Source organism: Equus asinus, chromosome 22, assembly GCF_041296235.1.
Source record: "Equus asinus isolate D_3611 breed Donkey chromosome 22, EquAss-T2T_v2, whole genome shotgun sequence".
NCBI classification, from domain to species: domain Eukaryota; kingdom Metazoa; phylum Chordata; class Mammalia; order Perissodactyla; family Equidae; genus Equus; species Equus asinus.
This window is the reverse complement of record NC_091811.1, coordinates 48,130,732-48,149,122: the sequence shown is the minus strand read 5'-3', so window position 1 is coordinate 48,149,122 and position 18,391 is coordinate 48,130,732. Positions and strand designations below refer to the sequence as shown.

The 18,391-nt window shown below is 40.8% G+C and overlaps 2 protein-coding genes across 4 annotated transcripts in view; one reads left to right on the top strand and one right to left on the bottom strand.

The window, feature by feature from the left end:
- Nucleotides 1-5,641, bottom strand: part of ARID2 (AT-rich interaction domain 2) — a 160,277-nt gene extending 154,636 nt beyond the window's left edge. The window contains exons 1-3 of the mRNA XM_044756351.2: nt 5,397-5,641; nt 5,189-5,282; nt 4,014-4,111 (exon numbers count right to left, since the gene is read on the bottom strand). Coding sequence (XP_044612286.1) covers nt 4,014-4,111; nt 5,189-5,282; nt 5,397-5,488 — 284 coding nt within the window. The 5' untranslated portion in view covers nt 5,489-5,641. The remainder of the gene's footprint in view (nt 1-4,013; nt 4,112-5,188; nt 5,283-5,396) is intronic.
- Nucleotides 5,642-5,933: 292 nt separating this feature from the next.
- LOC106843440 (spidroin-2-like) lies at nt 5,934-18,189 on the top strand. 3 transcript variants are annotated; one of them, XM_070495115.1, is made up of 2 exons: nt 5,934-9,078; nt 16,281-18,189. In XM_070495115.1, the coding sequence occupies exon 1, from the start codon at nt 5,934-5,936 to the stop codon at nt 6,723-6,725; it is 792 nt and encodes a 263-aa protein (XP_070351216.1). In that variant the 3' UTR covers nt 6,726-9,078; nt 16,281-18,189. The 3 variants fall into 3 exon arrangements, with proteins under 3 accessions (XP_070351216.1, XP_070351217.1, XP_070351215.1); XM_070495116.1 differs by lacking the exon at nt 16,281-18,189 and adding an exon at nt 9,279-9,446 and having other exon boundaries at nt 5,934-8,567; XM_070495114.1 differs by lacking the exon at nt 16,281-18,189 and adding an exon at nt 9,279-9,446.
- Nucleotides 18,190-18,391: the final 202 nt, after the last annotated feature.

The window sequence follows — 18,391 nt, the reverse complement described above, 5'->3', positions numbered from 1 at the left end:
TTTTCTACTTTGGGGCAAATTTAAGCTGTTTAAAACATGGTTTCTAAGACACAACACTAACCTAGCTGAATTCTAATCAGTCTTTCAACTTTCTCCACTTTCTACTCCTCTTTTCAACAAATCTGCATGCCCTTTAAAATGTAACAGAATATCAGAAGATATCAAAATCAGATTTGTTCAAAATGAAAGGGTACAGTTTATAAAATTAAGTTTAAAATGCCCATATGAATAATTTATTTAAGATACAGTTGTTCTTCCACTCTCCATTTTACTTTTATTTTCCTTCCCTGAATAAGAACAATCTGTTTATCAATTCTGTTTAGCAATTCACAAACTCAGTGTATTGCTTTACTCATTTATTACAATTCTGAAGCAATCTTTCACTTAACTTCAAGTGATTCATAAAAGGCTTTCTCTTAAAAGAGGTGATCTACATAGTGACCCTCACTACAGAACACCTGAGTGTATTCATTCTATTTAACTGATACGTGTAAACTCTATTGGTATAATTTATGGGAGGGCTTTAACCATCAAGAAAAAAAAAAACAATAAATTCACAAGGCAACTGAAAATTCACAATGGTGGGTCCAACTCCACAAGTAAGTTTCTGACTATTCTAAAGGTAAGAACATGTTAAAACATCATTTAATATTGTAAGAAAACCAGTAATACATAGTTTCATACAATAAATTTTTTAATGTCTAAGATATTTTACCACCTTTCCAAAAAATCAAGTTTTATAATGGAAACATTAAGTTAACCTCAGCTATAGCTGTACTACTGACAGTAAGCTAAAACAAAATTCTTCAACTAAGTATTTGAAATATTTACCCCTAAACCTTCATACCAAGACTTCAACTTCTTAACAGGAATAATAGCAGTAAATTGTCCTCCAATCTCAGCACCAAAATAGAACAACAACAACAAAAAAATCCACTGAGTGAATATGGAACACATTGGGTACAGATACACTGGAACATAAATTTAACCATATGTAATTTCCAATTATATTTTAATTTCTTAAAATCATTTGTGACTAACAAACTGAATTCATAATAGAGTGATTAAATATTACTGAACACATGTCAGGAATACAACATTTTTGTCCAATTAGTGAATGCCCCTAAAGCCATTTGGATTTTTTTCTGCACTTTAATCTCTCCATCTACAAGATGTGGGAAATTGCACCTTATCCTTTATACTTAGAGGGATCTTGTAATAGTAAACATTTGTGCAATATATTGAGATGTACATGCCTAAAAAGGAATTAAGTGAAAACAAAATATACAGACCTCACAGATGATTAATATCCAATCTTTAAACAGAGTACTTCTAATTATCTGTGGACAGTTACATTTAAAAAATTTAAATGCCAATATTAAAACAAATAATCAACTGCATCTTCAATTTTAGACTCTGAGAAATTTTTGTGGACAATATACAACTATACAAATATATGTTTGACACAATCAAGCTAACTTTTGGCAGACCACTAAACTCAAGTCTCTATATTTAATGACTAGTGTACGTTTGTGTCAAAACAAACATAAAAATGTTAGAATATATACATGGCCAGCATACTAGTTTGCTCTTCTTTATTTAAATGTCCGTAATATCATGCAGATATATCATAAAATACCAGGCTAGCAGCCATCCATCCAATTAATAATAAAATTAGAGGAATGTCAGCAAATATTAAACTTGTAGAGTAAATGAGAACTAACACATGTAATGACAGTCTGATAACAGGTCAAATGAAAAAGCAGTTCATGTTTAAAAAAATTATTCCACCTGTGATTTATCGAACATACTGCATTATCTGCTCATCAGAAATTATGATATTCAATGTGATATAGCAAAGAGGGAACTCACCAAGTCACCTGATTACTATTTCTTACTATGAAGAGGCACTCTTATGGTTAAGTAACAGAATTACTGTGAAAGCTTGGCATCCTGTCTGCCAGTTAAGATTTTTCAGAGGAAGGTGTAAAAGCCGGCATAACGCATGTCCTCTAACTGTGCAATATTACACCACCATGGGAAAAATCTTTCAAGGTTGGTAGTACCCAATTTTTGACCAGCATATTTCTTTTGTATTTCTTTACAAGCCATGCAAATCTTCACATGGTTTTATTTTCCAAAACAAATGCTTCAACTTTTTTCCTAGTAGCCTAGCTACAACCCTACAAAAACAAACCTGGAGAGTGACATATGGAGGAAAAACAAGTTTAGCTAAGGACATAGTTCAAAAAGCAGCTTCTAATAAGAGCATAAAGCTCAAATTGATCTGAGAACAATGTAAAGAGTTGCAAACAACCTTGAAACCATATAGTTAAAAATATTACCTCTAAGTATAATCAATGGATGATATCATCCCAAGATAGAAATCACAACTAGAAAAACAATATTTACATAACTTGTAAAAAACTGGAAGTCTAGCCATTTAATTGACTATGCTAAAACCCTTTACTACAAATGTAAATTCTTCAGAAACACACATCTCATGAACTACATATATCCTACCGTACCTTTCGGATATTAAATTTCAATCAATCAAACAACCCAATAAATATCAGGTATACGTTTAAAATGTGTACCTTAAACACTCTAAAATCCAAATGATTCAAACTCATCACCAGAAAACCAGGAGAAGTATTAACAGTATTCCTCTCAATATTATACATGAAAATAAGCAGTGAATATCACCATAAATATAAGTCTCTACTTCTCACCACTTTACTAAATCAACAGTTTTGGAGGTTGATTTGGTTTTACTTTGATTTTAATTTCAGTCCTTTATTTAAAAACGTACTCTGACACACATGCCATCATACATACACACGATATAGATAACAACTAACCATATTTAATATTTCCTAGACTTCTGTGTAACTCAGTAACTACCCTCAAAGTTCTGCGAACTCTTCAGCTTCAAGCCTAAAGTCAATCTAAGATAGCCAATAGAAAGTACACCTGTGCAATTACTGCATTTCCTATTTCAGAATACTGAACACAACACAGAATAGCCACATTTGGATATTGCATTTGGAGCAATGATAAATGCCAAACTCAAATTATGCAGAAGCCACATTATCTAAAAGACCATCCTATAATATCATTATTAAAAAGCAATAAATACGAAGACCACTATTTTAGTTTTAAATAACCACCACCAACTAAGGATCCTCTATGGGTAAGTAAACATTAAAAATAAAAGATGACCTCATAATAAGTTGCAATATGAAAATATTCCTAGGAGAAAAACTGGGAGAAAAAAAGCTGAATCACAAAATATATTATCTAAACTCTTTCACATACCAACTGAATATGAAATTTACGTTGTCAAATAAACAGTCAGAAAGGGGGGAGAATGAAAGAAAATCCAAATCATAGTATTCCGTTTCAGAGTATCTCTAAGTTCCCTAAATATATAATCCTTTTGAACCAAGTCACTCAAAAATACCAAAAAAAAAATTATTCTAAAAACAATCCTGGTCACCTAAGACACCAACATGTTATGCTATGTAAAAATATTCTACTTAAAAACTACTCAGTGACACGGTTCCACACAAGAGGTTTCATTTTTTAAAAATCTTGAGGTCAGAATTTAAAAAGGCAAAGGAGTTTCCAAAACAAAGAAAAAATTTCCCCAAGGGATACAAAGTTTCATTAACTATCTTAACTCTTTTACTAAGCATCACCTTTCTGCCCCTCTGTGCATATCAAGCGATCAATAACAATGTCACAAAAGAATGTTTACCAAGATGGGGGGGTGTCACCTGTAATGATTCTGTATAAAAAATGTAAACAATCTTAAAATAGGCGAGGAAAACTTTCACCTCCCTACAACCTCCCTTCACGGATATTTAATGTTCCTCAGACTGAAATTAACAGAAGTTTAGAAACTGTTTGGTGTGCAAGGTTTGTCCTGGGGGAGGGGGGCGTTTGCTTAAAACAAATCTCCCCATAAGCCCCTTATTTCCAAATACTGTGGAAGAGCCACTACTACTCACCGCAAGTAATACTGTTTTAAAGCAAAGGCAGCGTTAGAACAACTTCTGGGAAAGTTGAACTCTTCAACAATTTCTCCCCACTGATTCTTCTCAGAAACCTGTTAAAAACACAGCCACATCTGTCTGAAAGTGCACAATCCAAGACAACTCTACCCTAACTGTGAAATAAATACCCATTCTGCAAAGATCCGAAGGGACCTCGGGCATCAGTGGGGGTTTGGGATCGATCCGTAAGAGTTACTAAGCTAGGGCTACTGGAATCACTCTGTTTTCCACCCGAGAGCCCTGTATTTAACAGCACTTGTTTTGTTTGGGGGGCGGGAGGGGGGGTGCTGGTGGGTTTGTTTTGTTTTTGAAGCCCGGACAATAACCAATCGCAAGTCCCTCTGTCGCCCCCTTTTAAATCTCAACGCGGTCCGTTTCCACGAAAAAAAAAAGTTCAAAAGGATCAATACTGTTCCGGACAGCGACGTCCGCAGGTTCTGGGGGGGCCCGGGCCGGGGCCGATTCCGCTCCCTCTCCCAGATCTATCCATCTCCATAGGCCCTTCTTTGAGGCCTACAGCTTCTGCCTAGCCTTGAAGCCTAAGATGGCTATTTGGAGACAGGTCCTGGTTTCTTTTGTTAGCCGGAGAAACCGAGGGCGACGGGGCCGAGGCTGTGCCCCCGGCTGCCGGGATCATTTCGCAGCCGATTATCGATGTGAAACCTGCCCGCGCTAATTTTGAGTTGCACGAAAACTGCTCTCAGAGTCTGTGTGTCTCTGTGTCTCCGCCTGTGCTAGAGCGGCAGCGGCGGCAGAGCTGACGAGCGAGCGAGCGGGCGGGCGGGCGGGCAGGCGCGGGGCGGGCGCGGGGCTCGGCCGGGCGCCCCGCACGCCCGCACTCCCCGCTGCGCCGCTCAGACCCCGCCGGGCCGGCCGGGCACCGGGCAGGGCGCGAGCCGGCGCCGGGCCGCCCGCCCGCCCGCCGAGCCCCGCGCCCGCCGCGCGCACGCGAGCCACCAGGCCAAAAACAGCCCGCCGCCGTCCGCCTCCGTGCCACCGGCTGGGAGCGAAAAGCACGCCTGTGGCCCCCGCAGGCCACCCCCCCGGCCCCGAGCGCCCACCCCGGGGTCAAAGGAGACTTTTCGGAGGAGGCCAGCGAGAGGGAAATACAAATTAAAACTTCCACTCACCTTCGCGAATCCGCCTAAAGTAGTGACTCTGGTGTAGAGACCGTGAAGATCCAGCTCCTTCCCACCCACCGCAGGGATTTTTTTAAAAGGCGACCTGCGGGCGAGAGAAAGCCCCGCACTTGTCAGCCGGGACCCCGCGGCCGGCCCGGGCGGGAGAGCCCGTTCGCCCCGGCTCGCCCCGGCGCTGCCCCCCCGGTTCTGCTCTCACCCTCTGCTGTGGTGGAACTGCCGCAGCTCGTCCAGGAAAGCGAGTCCCTTTCTCCGCTCGTCCGGAGGCGCCTTCCCCGTCGAGTTTGCCATTATTTGTTCAAAGGAGGTTTCCGAAAACCCCGGATCGGTGTTTTAAAAGCGCCCCCCGCTCCCTGCGCTTCCTACCAGAGCCCGGAGCCCATTCCTCGGCCGGCGGCGGCGGGGCTCAGTCATGGGCCGGCGGTGGCGGCGGCGGCGGCGGCGGCGGCGGCGGCGGCGGCGCAGGGAGGGAGGGAGGGAGGGGGAGGAGGAGGAGGAGGAGGGGAAGGAGGGAGCAGGAGGCCAGGGGGAGAGGAGGGAAGGAGGGAGGGGAATTTCTAAAAAAGTTTAAAGAAATCGGAGCGAAACTAGAGGGGCAGGCGACTGCCGGATCCGCGCGAAGCCGCGGGGCGAGCGCGGCCCCCACCCCTTCCTTCCCTCCCTCCCCGCGGCCCGGCTCTCGCCCGCCTCTCAGCGCCGCCGGCCCAGGCGCCTCGGCCCGGGGACGCGATTCAACATGGTGCTGATGCCGGGGGCGCGCGGGCGGGCGGGCGAGGGGCAAGGCGAGCCGACGGCGAGGGCCCGGGGCGGCCGGAGGCCGGGGCTCTCGGCGGCCGCGGCGGCGACGGCGGCGGGGCTGGGGCAGGCGGGGCTGGGGGTGGGGAGGGGGAGGTCTGTGTGGTGGTTTGTGGAAGGCGCGGTGACAGCGTGTATCGCGGCCGCAGCTCCGCGGGGCCCTCGCACACATTCACGCGCGGCCTCGGCGCGGCGGCCCGGGCGGCCCCGGGCAGAAGGCACCGGCGGCAGCCGAGCCGCTGCGCGCCGCCCGCCCGCTTCCCTCCCCGCCAGCCTCCCTCTCTGCCGCCGCCAGCGCCGCCGCCACGGCCGGGCAGCCAGCGCCGCACAGCGACCCCCGAGGGCCGGCCGCGGCACTGCGCCTGGCTCCACACCGCCCCGGCAGCTCCTCGCGGGGAACAATAGACTCGGCTCGCCGGGCTTAGGGTTCATCTGCAATGTGCCGCACATTTCACACGCACACAAAGCCGGCGGAAAGGGGGGCGGCGCGGGGAAACGGCCACTACCGGTTGTTCCAGGGTTAGGGGTGGAGGCGATGTTCGCGTCCCCGGCCCGGCTGTTGGAAGGGCCGCCTCGGCGTCCCCGCCCGCCCGACAGAACCGGTGTGGCGCTCGCGAGGGAAAGGAAGCTCAGAGGGGCAGCTCCTCACGCTACGCATCCTTCACACGTCGGGATAAAGTCAATTTGTTACCTTTTTTATTTTTTTAAAGTCGAAAGGAAACGGCTTTTCTGAGCCTTGTGCTAGTATTTTGGGGCCTGGTTAGCACATTTTCCCTGAATTATCCACAAACTAACTTTAGCAAACTATAAATTAAATACGATGTGAACTGTCTGTCCTAGTTCTGTAGAAATAGAGTAATGCTCTTAATTCATCTCGCCTTGGATTGGTTTCACAAATGAAGCTAGATTATTCTATGCTGAGTTACGCAAACGGTAATTAAACTGGTTGGGAAGCAATCTTTTAAACTTTGACAATTAACATTTATGTTTTTAAGGTATTTTAAAGGTAGATGCGCTTAAAATAAAGGTTGAATAGAACCTGATGTTTTCCCTTGCTTTCTTTCAAATGTCTTAAATGCCATCCTCGTTTAAAATAATTTTGAAGGTTAAAAAAAAGCTGCTTAAATGGAAGACAACATCTCAACAAATACTACCACCTAAGTTTGCATTCACAAGGGGTGTTGGAGTCGGCCCTCTGCTGCAAACATTAATTAAGCTTCACAATATGTGAGGCTTATCATTATCCCCATTTTGGTGATGGCCACGGCGGACAAAGTCACTGACTAACCCAAGGTCACAGGCTAGTAAAGTTCTGGATGGCTTATGATGTCAGGTAGTGGTTCCAATAGGAACGTTTATTCGGTGGTGAGAAAAATTATGTAATATACTCCAGCATGCTTCCGGTGCTCCCTCTAGGAAACGGATTTATTTCCCAAGTAAAGTTTGTCTCTTAAACGGGGTCGGCATAAGGCTGTGGCTAGGAAGTTCCTGACACCCAAGGGCCAGTGAGTGTCTCGGAAGCCAGTGAGGGGCGGAGACCCGGCCGGGGGAGGGGGGCGGCTGGGCCAGGGCCCGCGGCGAGGAGGGGCGGGGTAGGAGGGAGACCCGGTCATCTGTCCCTTCCCCCACCGGTCCTCTTAGGGGTGGTGGAGATGTGGGCCGCAGAGCTGCGTGGCCCGGGCTGTGCGGATTCCCTAAACGCGGCACTTACGCACAGCCCCTTACGTAACTGTCAGCGCCGGGGATTCCCTAGAGGGGGTCATTCTATTCAACCATTACACACACTCCGGGTTCCTGCCGCCGCCGCCGCCGCCGCCGCCGCCTCACAAAATGGCGGCGCCCATAGAGGAGACAGCGGCCGCCTCCTCGGCCCCATTTTGTGGGAGGCGAGAGATCTGTCAACATGGAATACCTCCGCTGAGGATGCATCCGAGTTTGGAAATCTTCCTTGAGGGATGGAGCCGAGGGGATCTCATTCGACAGAAACTGTCAGAGACTTCCAGCACCTCCACGCTTTTTGGACTTCTTTTTTTTCCTTTTTGTCGAAGGAAGCGCCAGAAGCCGCCGGGGTAACTGTAACTAAAGGGCGATGGGAAAGCTGCGGCTGACTGCTCCAAGGACTTGCCGCGGCGTCTTGGTGGCTGTCCCACTCTCCCGGCAGCTGCCCGCGATTTCGCGGAGGGTCGCCTGGGCCGCTCGGCCCGCTGCGAGGGGACGGGGACCGAGCGATGCGGACGGCAGCGGCACCTCCCGCCGCGCCACTTGTGCAGTGAGACTTTTGGGTAGTTTGTAAATGCCAGAGTGCACGGCCCGGCCCGGTCGGTGCCCCTTGTCTACGCCGGAGGCCTTGGGAGCCCCGGAGACCCAGCTGCGGGGACTCGCGGTCGGTCGGCCGGGAGCCGGGTTGGCCCGAGCGGGCGGTACTAGCGGATTCCGGCAGCCCCGGCGCGCCGGGTGGTCGCGGCCCGGACCCGGGCCCTGGATGGTGTTGATGGGGCAGGAGTGGGAAGGAAGGCACGTACACTGACATTTCAATCGTCCGAGTCGGGACCCGGGATTGTAAACAATGTCTCAGGTTAGACGTTAGGACGTCTTTTCTCGTATCCCACCCTGCAGTGGGCAAACCTGCTTGCCTTAATTCTAATTCGAAGGGCAGAATGGAAGGGTGACATTTTATATTTTTGTTTTTCAAGGGAAGATTACTACTTTTAAACACTGACTGCTTGCCATTAATGTGTGTTTGTGTGTATTATACACACATGGATATGTTACAGTAGTGTGTTTGGCTTTTCAGGACAAATATCAGGGCTAAAAACCCGGAGTGTGATACTAACGTTTTAATGCTTTTTTAAAAAATTTAAGATGTGATATGTAACTGGAGAATTGACGCTGGAAAAAAAAATTCCTTTTCTGCAGAAGAAACTGTCATCTTCAAAATGGAGTCCTAAAGTATATCTGATGGATAGAATCTAAATTCACAACACTTTGAATATCTTCTAGTCAAAGAAAAAAAACCATAAAGCTTGATGTTTATCAGATTACTACTTGGTTCAACTTCCCCAAGACTAGAAGAATGTAAGGCAAAAGTAAGCTATTAACGGTATTTGCTTGTAAGAGGAATGTAAAGGTTTCAGGAAGATTCATCTGAAAAATTTAAATATGCAGTCTACGAATAATTTATTTCAAATGTTTTTTCCAGTTGCAGCAATCATTTGTATTTGCATGATTTTCTTTTTTTGAGGTGTTTCGTTTTCTGTTGATTTTGACCTTCATATTTCCTCTCTAGTGCAGAATTGCATCTTTCTGCAGGCTGCGCCTGAATCACTAAGTTCCACGCCCGGTCCCCTGCCGCACCCGGTTGCTACTCCTGGCGTGTGGATTACCAAGATAGAGTTTCTGGTCTTGTCTGTTCCTACTGATGTTCTTTATATTTAATAAATTTGGTTACCACTAATCAGTCTGTATCTCTTGCAAGAATACCCTATTTTAGCACCCAAGTACGTAGAGAATATTTTTTTATGGGATTGCACTGTTGGTAACCCTAGTGCATAGTATTACATTTCTTTGTACCATATTGCATTTCCTATAGTGGGCAGCATAGAGCAGGTGGAGCCTGAAAAAGAAATATTAGAGATATTTTACAGTAGATATTCTCTAATTTGATGCGATCTAAAGAAAATGTAGTTCATAGTTATCAAGCATTCATGGGAACTATTCCTATAAATAATTACCAATAACAGTGAAAATTGTTGAAACTCTGTGTAGTTTACTGTTCTGATGAGAAATGGTTTTTTTGATGTGAAAAATGCAAAGCGTTGTTGTTAATAGTAATTGCAAATCCTGCACACCATAATTAGAGGTTTCTGTTATTTTACATCAATCTCGGATCCTTATCAGTTTTAATATTATTTAATCAAAAAATTGTGATGTTTAAAATTCCTTCATTCAAGTAAACTTAAAAAAAGACCACATTTCAAATCAAGCGTGTCAGGTGTATGATTACAACAGCTGAAATAACTTAATTGAGGAATTGGTATGTTAATTCATTGGAGAAGTTTTTGGATTTTAGGTTATTCTAAGGTTTAAAAGATTGGTTGCACAAGGCTACTGAACTGAGATTTATATTTCTTTAAAGATGATCTTAAGAAAGGAGCTGTTGGTAAGATGTGAGGAAGCGTTCACCACTTGCTGCTCTCTGTGTCTGCTCCCCTGCTTTTTACTATTGGCTAACTTGTCTTGTTTGCAGGAGATTACAATTTGAAATCATAGATAAGGCCTTTCCTTCAGATAGTGACTCTTAAGGAATACTGGTAACTAAGCTTTTAAAAAATAAGAAAGTTTATTCTACTACAGATTAGGGTAATTGTAATAGAGATGTTCTGAATCTACAGTTAATAGATTTCTGACTGATTTGTCCCTAAAGAGTCTGATAAGCTTTTAGGCATTTTGTTTGTTTCTTTCTGTTCAAATAGATAGTAGAGGTTGTGCTTTGTACATAAATCCAGTGCAATTTATTTTTTAAAAAGTGATAATTGTCAACAAAATAAGACTTTTTAATAAGACTTAATAATTAAAAACTAAGTTTGAGCCGATTATAATATCTTTGGAAAAGCATTCCCAAATGTACTTTTGACAGGGAGTTGGCCTCATTAGTTGTTTAGGTCAATTAATCTTGAATTTTTAAAATTGTTATGGTTTTAATATGCTACATTTGTGCATTCTTATTTATTTCATCTGTTTCAATCACGGAAGAGAAAAGTAGGCCCCAGACTAACTGTGCTCATTATAGTATCATCACAGTTTATAGTAGTTTAAAACTTTGTTTGTAGTATTTAATAACTTCTGAAAGCTAGGAGAGCATAAATACTAAACCAAGGAAATATTTATTTATTTAACTGCTGGCTTTAAAAGATTATAGTGAAATATTCAAACCATAAGGTTCTTAATTTTTAGTACTTTAGCAGGATCTTTAGCATAGAATTAAATTCAAAATTCTGTTTAGAATAGACAATTAAATATAATTATGTACAAAACAGCATTACATTAATGTTAGGATCAATGTTAGGATTAGTGTTGCTCAGAGTGCTGTAAAAATATTAATAACATCATTTAAATCACATTCTTTGAAAACTCAGATCCACAAAAAATATGATTCCAATAATTAACTTTTTAATTATGAGAAAGGCAAGGGGATGTTCAGTGAATGTAAAAAGTATACTACTGAACAAACAGGAATTGTTTCAATGAATTTTGATTTTCTGTTCAATTTTTTGGTACATTGACTCTTCTGACATCGCACTTTGCTATTAATTTAAAAATTAAACCCCAAAGACACATTAATTCTCTATTTAATGCAGATTTAATTCTTGACTAGCTGTAAAGCTTAAGGAGTTGGCAGTCTTGTTGGCAAAACAATAAAGTAGGAATTAAGCCAAAATGCAAAACTATGTAATAATTAAGTTTCATAAAAGTATATATAGTTTTTACTTTATAACTACATGAATCAGAGTAGTATAGATTTAATAATAATTTCATTTATATAGCTTTTGTTTTTCTCTGAAAGCATACCACAAGCTGTTCGTATATAGCATCAAAATGAAAAGTCAACCAGGGCCAATGTAAATTGTTGAAGCTTATTGCTACACGTTAAGGGAAATTCTAACCAATGGTTCAGTGGCAACAATTTTTTTAAAGTGCCATGGTTCTTTCACATAATTTGTAGCATGTAGAACTGAATTAAAAGTATTCTAGAACAATCTTTATGTGACAGTATACACGAGAAATACTTATAAACAGTTCTGCAGGGGTACAAAATAACTGACAATGTTTTGCAGTTAAGTACAACTCTTCCAGGTATTTTAAACAAAGATGAAAATTGTGAGAGTATTGTGCTACATATTTAACCAAATTTACCTCTTGTTAACAATACTAATATTCATAACAGCCATTGGTGATTATTGATAACCTAAATAAATATGAGCTTAGGTCCTATTCTAATGTCTGTTAATTTTAACTGCATTTAAAGACAGGTTTCCTCAGAGCTAATCAGGGGTTAAAGGATGGTCCTCTTGTTCCTCTGGAAACAGGAAGAAGCTTCCCTCTCTTTAGGGTATGCAGGAATTTGCTCTCTTCCCACTGAACTAAATCCATCCTTTGCATTGCCTTTTGCTAACCTCAGTTGTTTTTCTGCTATGTGAAAGTTAGGGCCACCAAAAATAATAGTAATACCGCGACTACAGCACCCTAGGTGGGATGTGTGCCCACTGCAGATACTCGCCCTCCTCCCCTATCCTTGTTCTCAATGTCGGTTTCTAAAGAGACTTTTGAAATAATAGTGTTAGTACATTCCCAGCCAGATAAGAGAGTCAACTTGTGGTCTATTTATGGTGTTCAAGGAGTCCCTGAAGCCTGTGAAACAAGATGTGTTTATTGCATTTTTCTAGGGAAAAGGCCTCAGCAGGCACAGGGATCTTAAAGGGCCCTGCGATACCCAAAAAGTTAAAGCTCTATTTGCAAAGCAGTGAGTTTAGAGGATCACCTCAGGTGGTGCTTTTTATTTTCTATGTTGTTGGCCTCAAGGGAAAGCCATTTTGAAACTTTAGTTAAAGAATACTATTTTAGTTCATCAAATTGTAAGAATTAAAGCAAACAAGCAAAAATCTATTTCTGTGTCTAAAGAAAAACTACATTCGATTTTTAAAGAAAGTTTAATTAAATGTATTTAACCATTTTTCGATTTGTCCTCTATTGAAAATGTCTAGATAAGGGATTAAATTAATTCAAAATAGGCCCCAAATATAATTCTTCAGCTAACTAATTGGGAGTGCCTAGGGACATGTATGAATTTATTACCATTGAGTGCATAGTAGTATGTGCTTTGTGTTCATGCGTGAGATTGATCAGAAGATTTTAAATGGTGTGGCTGGATCCCATTGCCATCTTTCTCTTCTCCTTTGTGCTTCCTTGCTCTGCTGCTCTTGGCTGAAGTTTCTGAGGAATGTACCTAGGAGTTGACGCTGACCTTGCTTTTGTAGAAATCTGTCAACAGGGCTACTTTATTCCACAGCAAGTTCTTGTAGCTTATCTGCAGGCCTAATGTATGATAATAGGAACTGTAAGGGCACTACGTCAGACTGCAGTTCATCATAACCTTTTAAAAAACTGCTAAACTACTACTGTGCTAAACTACTTCTGTCCTAAACTGTGCATGTTCCAAATTGCTCAATGGATATTAGTAGTATATTAATTATTTCTGTGCCCTTTTTTTCTATGTAGATTCTTATATGTATTGTTACTGTTATTTCAAATTCCATGCATTGTCTTTGAGGGAGGGGAAGGTTAGCACTAAATCATGTTTTACATATATGTTAGCATTAAGATTTTGGCCTGCTCCCTACTGAACCAAAGGGAAAGGGCATATTTGAGAGAAAACATGTGCTTTACTCAGACTCCAATAATTAGGCAGATGCTCTTGATTTATATTATACATTGAGCTCATTCTTAAAAAGTAAACATTTTACAGCAAGCCTCCTGGCTCACAAATCAGTGCTTTTTCTACTAAACATTCGTTCTGTCTTGCTAATAAAATCCAATTTCCAGAATCATAGTTAGTTGCTAAGCAAATATGCATAAAACCATAAATTTATTCAAATCATTAATTATTTAAAGAGTAGTATATAAAAGTTTAAACAGAAGTCATTGATCAGTGAAAGTGATAGAAAATAAGCAAAATGAAAATAGAATTATGGTAGAATAAGCTAAAAGGCCTTTCTTTAGGGAATTATTGGGAAAACTGAGCTCAGATATGAGGTCTGGGATTTCTTAGGCGATACTTTATCTTAAATTAGAATCTGCAGGAACTCCCTTATCGCTTCTTCCTAGACTTTCTTTGCCAATGTGCACTACTTGTTTAGTAACCAGGTGAGAACATTTGAAATGAGTCTTTTCAGGTTACAACTTATGGAACAAATTTATAAATATTACTGCTACAAATGGATTAACAATTTTTGCCTCACTTCAATACCTTGTACAATTTTATAACTCTTAAATGCGCTATAAAAGGCAACCAGCCCACATAAATAGGTCCTAGTTCTCAGTGTGCTGCAGCCTGGCAAATTCTTTCAGGTGTAGCTTGAATTGCCAGGAACCTAGGGCATCGTTTCTTGCCAGTGAGAGCACACCCCTTCTTTGTTGGCTAAGGTGAACTCTGAGCCATGTGATTCTCTAGGACCTTACCTCAATGACTGTCCTCTCAGTGAGCAGAATTAGAGAAGTTTAGCCTGATTGTTACCTTATTTTAATAGTTTTTTGTCTTTCTGAGATTGTGTATAACCTCACTTGGGCATGTTATTTCCCTAAACTGTTGTGCTTCCAGATGTGACTGTTTCCCCTGGGAAGTAGTGGAAGATACAAAGCAAGGCCACATGTGTTTGACCATGAGTGTGCGTGAGCTCAACAAATGAACTGGTGTCTTAGAAAACTATCATACTCTCTGTCTTAAAGTCACAAATTACAGCTGGAGATTTCACCCAAAATCAAAATGCCAGGTAGCATTTTTTGTACGTCCTAGGATAAGCAGCTCACTTCCCATCAACACAGTACAAGAATTCAAGGACACCAATTGTGAAACGTAAGGCAGGTACCTTCTTATTTTCCCACAAATTTTATTGTGATAAACGATAAAGTGCCATACTCTGAACATTAAAGGAAATTTTTACCTCCAGCTGTCCAAACACTGCACAGACTATTCAGGTAAAAGACAGTAGTATCATAGGAGTTTCTCCTGTACTGTTTGTGGTAATTGAGAACAAAGTCAGCATTTAAGGAATGCATTGTTATTGTATCTTTTGAGTTGCCATAGCAAAGAATGTAAGAGCAATAACTAGGTACAAGGCCATTATCTTTAGGAAAGTTAGTTTTACTCAGTCTTGGTAGTAGGTGCTCCTCACCTTATAATTGAGACCTAATAACCAAACCAGAAAGTTCTGGAAGGATAGTGTAGCAAGTAGCAACCCTCATAGTGCCTGCTCAATGTCAGGCACTTGTCATTCTAGTGGTGGTCATTTGCCAGTCGTCTTTGATGAAAGGGAGATTAGCAGTCCTGCTTTCTCTTGTGTTGACTGACAGGTCTCTAGTAAGGATTTATTTTGCAAGAAGAAAAGTGATTGAAGTAGGTTCTTTGCAGACAGATTTTCAGAGCAGTAGATCTGCCTTAAATGTTCTGTAGTCTTTGGACCCAGTTCAGAAGTGGCCAAGGCCAAACCTCAAAGCATGAAATCAAAAGCTGGGCTTTATTTAAGAGAGAGAAATTATAATCTAGTTAAGACACCATCAAATGAAGTCAGGCAAGACCTTCCTGTTGACAGGCAAGTTAGGCACTGTCTTCTGGAAAGTTTAGTTGTTTCATGGTAGATTCTCTTGGAACCAGTCTGGAATGTTTTTTTGGACATGTCTGAAACATGAGGTTGAATTTTCCTGACTAGAAGGTCAGGGTTAGGACAGAAGATCCACCAGCTGTCTAGATAGACCCACCACTACCAGGAGCTATTTGTAAGCTGCCACCACTAGTCTGATGATTCCAAAGTGGGAAGTGTCCAAGAAGCTTTCTTCTAGACGTGTGTCTATAAGAAACCAAAAATTAATAATAAGAAATTGGTTGATAGGTGAGATAATCATCTTATTAAACATAAAGCATAGATCCAAGACAGAAGAACTTTGCACCTGACAAGTAGTTAGGAAGACTTGAAAAGGCCCAGTTAGGTGAGCTTCAGGCTATATCTTCCACTAATGAACCTAGATGGGGAAGGTGTGGGGGTAGATACCTGGAAGTCTCATAGACCATTAATATTTTATAAGTTAAAAAAATCCAACGTGGTTGCTGAAGATTTTTTTTAAAACAATGGGCAGTGTGCCTGGCCACATTGGTTTAGTTTCTTTAGAATCCCATCTAAATGTTGCACTGTCCCTATTGTTTCTAGAAGTAGAGACACCAAAGGCTTTGAAAACTCTGTAGGACTTTGTAAACTCCTTTTACAATCTATCTGAAAAAGTGTATTCCCTGATGATTGTCAATAGACAAAATGCTCTTGCTAGGTTTTAGTAATAAAGACTTTGCCAATAGTCTTGTCAGTTCTTGCATATGTTTCTGCCTATCCTGCAAAGGTACACATAGTCACTAAAACATATTTTTATGAACAACACATATATAATATTAACCTGAATATTTGCAGACAGCTCCCTAGGGGGATGATTTTATTTAATGATTTATTTATTCTATTTTTAAATTTAGTTTGCAGCCTGATCTTGAAAAAGAGTAATATCTAAATGAGTTGGCAAGAGGAAACCAGTTGGTTGATTAAGATAAGAGCAAACGATGCCTGTGAACAAAAAATCACCACTGCCTTAGTTTGGTAAGAATAACAACATTTTGTAACAACCACAGCTGAAGAGACTGTAAGGACGACTGGATGTTTGATCTCCTCCAGAAGTGAGGCACCCTTTATTCTTTTACTGTCGTCTACGAGAACTACCCAAAAGCTTGAGGAGAATCAGTCAGTTAAGACTTTTGAAAAGGAAAAGTGTAACCTCAGGTGAGGACAGCACTTTCTGCCACCTAGGAAGTATCTGGAGAGTGTGAAATGTTTTGCCTCCTTGTGTTGAAAACAGACTGCATATCCAGAGACCAGTTTATTTTTTTCCCTGAGCTACCAGTTCCCTCTTCAATATTATATGCAAGTATTTGTTTTGGTCATAGCACCTATAATTAATTTAAACAAGATGAGATAGTGAAAAATTTCTGTTTAAATAAGAAATGATACATAATCAAAGATGTGTTGTGTATGTGACCATATATTTACAAGAAAAGGGATGCACCAATGATTTTTTTCCTCAGCTTAACAAATTTGCAGAGAAACTTTTAGAAATCAGAATGTTAAATATCATTAGCAAGGTCACAAATTATTAAGGAGACAACCAGTCAGAATTACAGACTTTAAAAGTTACGTTATTGTCACAGGATATAGCAACACTGAAACCCAGGTGTCTAACAAGACAACTTTTTAGAAAATAATATTTGCAAAAGCAGTTTTATGATATAGAATAGAATCCTATCTGCTTTTCTGCAACTATGGGGAGGAGGGTACATTTTTCCCTTGTAATCTTGATAAATTTTTTTTTTTTAGCCAGCTATTAGAAGTGCCTAAATACTGGAATTCCATTAGCTAGCATCAAGAGAGAAGAGCAGGTACAAACCAAAAATTCTGAAAAGGGTGGAAAGATAATGAATGTCAACAAATGGAATATGGAACATACAATGTCTTGTCTCTACATGTAATTAAGAATATGTGTAAAATTGATCACAGATTAAGATATGTTTGTTTGAAACAGTCTAAACAGTATGTTCACATAAAGTAGATTTTATTAAAAGGATTATATATTTAAATCACCTGTTTTTAAATTTTTATGGATATTTTTAGTCTTCATGAAACATAGTTTATAGTTTGAGATAGTTTTCTGTGGTTTGGGAAAGCTATTCTATTTGTTATTCTCTCTCTACCCCTTAACCCCATCCCTCAGATTATTTTTATAATTCCCAAGAATTTGCAAACTTGCTCTTTCATGTATTTTCTGAAAATGTGAAAAGTGTTAAAAGTTTGTGTTTTCAGTGCCTTAGGAAATACATAGGAATACATTTTTTTAAAACTGTGTGCCCAAATCAGCATTTCGCAAAGTGTGACATGATCTGTTTATAGGACTTAGGTGAAAAAGATGCAGTTACATAATTTTGTGAAATGCCAAGTTAAGCAAAGTTAGAGTTCTTTTCTATAAGACTCTCAAGGCCTTCAGTATTCTCCTGTGTTGTCCTCTGGGTATATCCTATTTTCCAAATGTACCTGCCCTTCTTATAGGATTGGTATTCCATGGAAAATACTGAGAATTGCTGGTCTAAACATTGTTAAAAATTAAACACAGCTGTCTAAAATAAAAGATGCCCCAATCCTTTCCTAGAGTGTGAGCTCCTTGAGGGCAGGGACCCCTACTTAGTCTTGTAATCCCATATGGCATATAACCAATATAATGCTCAGGATATATTATTGAATGAGTTAATGTAAATCTAATAACTCTTGAAAGTTTGTTTTTAAAGGCAAGCCTAATTAAATTAAGCTTCTGATTTGCTAAAGATCATTATTATAAAATAACATGTATTTTCTTGTGTGTTATTTTTTTCTTCTCCATACTTGGAAGAACTAGAATAGTTTTAAATGGTCTGTTTTATAGTTTTATATTTAGGTTGGTGACCAGCTATTTTTATCTCTGTTGAAGAGATAGAGACCTAACAACATAATAGATCTGTTCATAAACCATGACGCGCTTCAAAATTGCTAGGTAAAGAAATCAGAA

What these genes read in the sequence shown, in the direction of transcription:
- LOC106843440 (XM_070495115.1), top strand. Translation starts at nt 5,934, where the DNA reads ATGGTGCTGATGCCGGGGGCGCGCGGGCGGGCGGGCGAGGGGCAAGGC.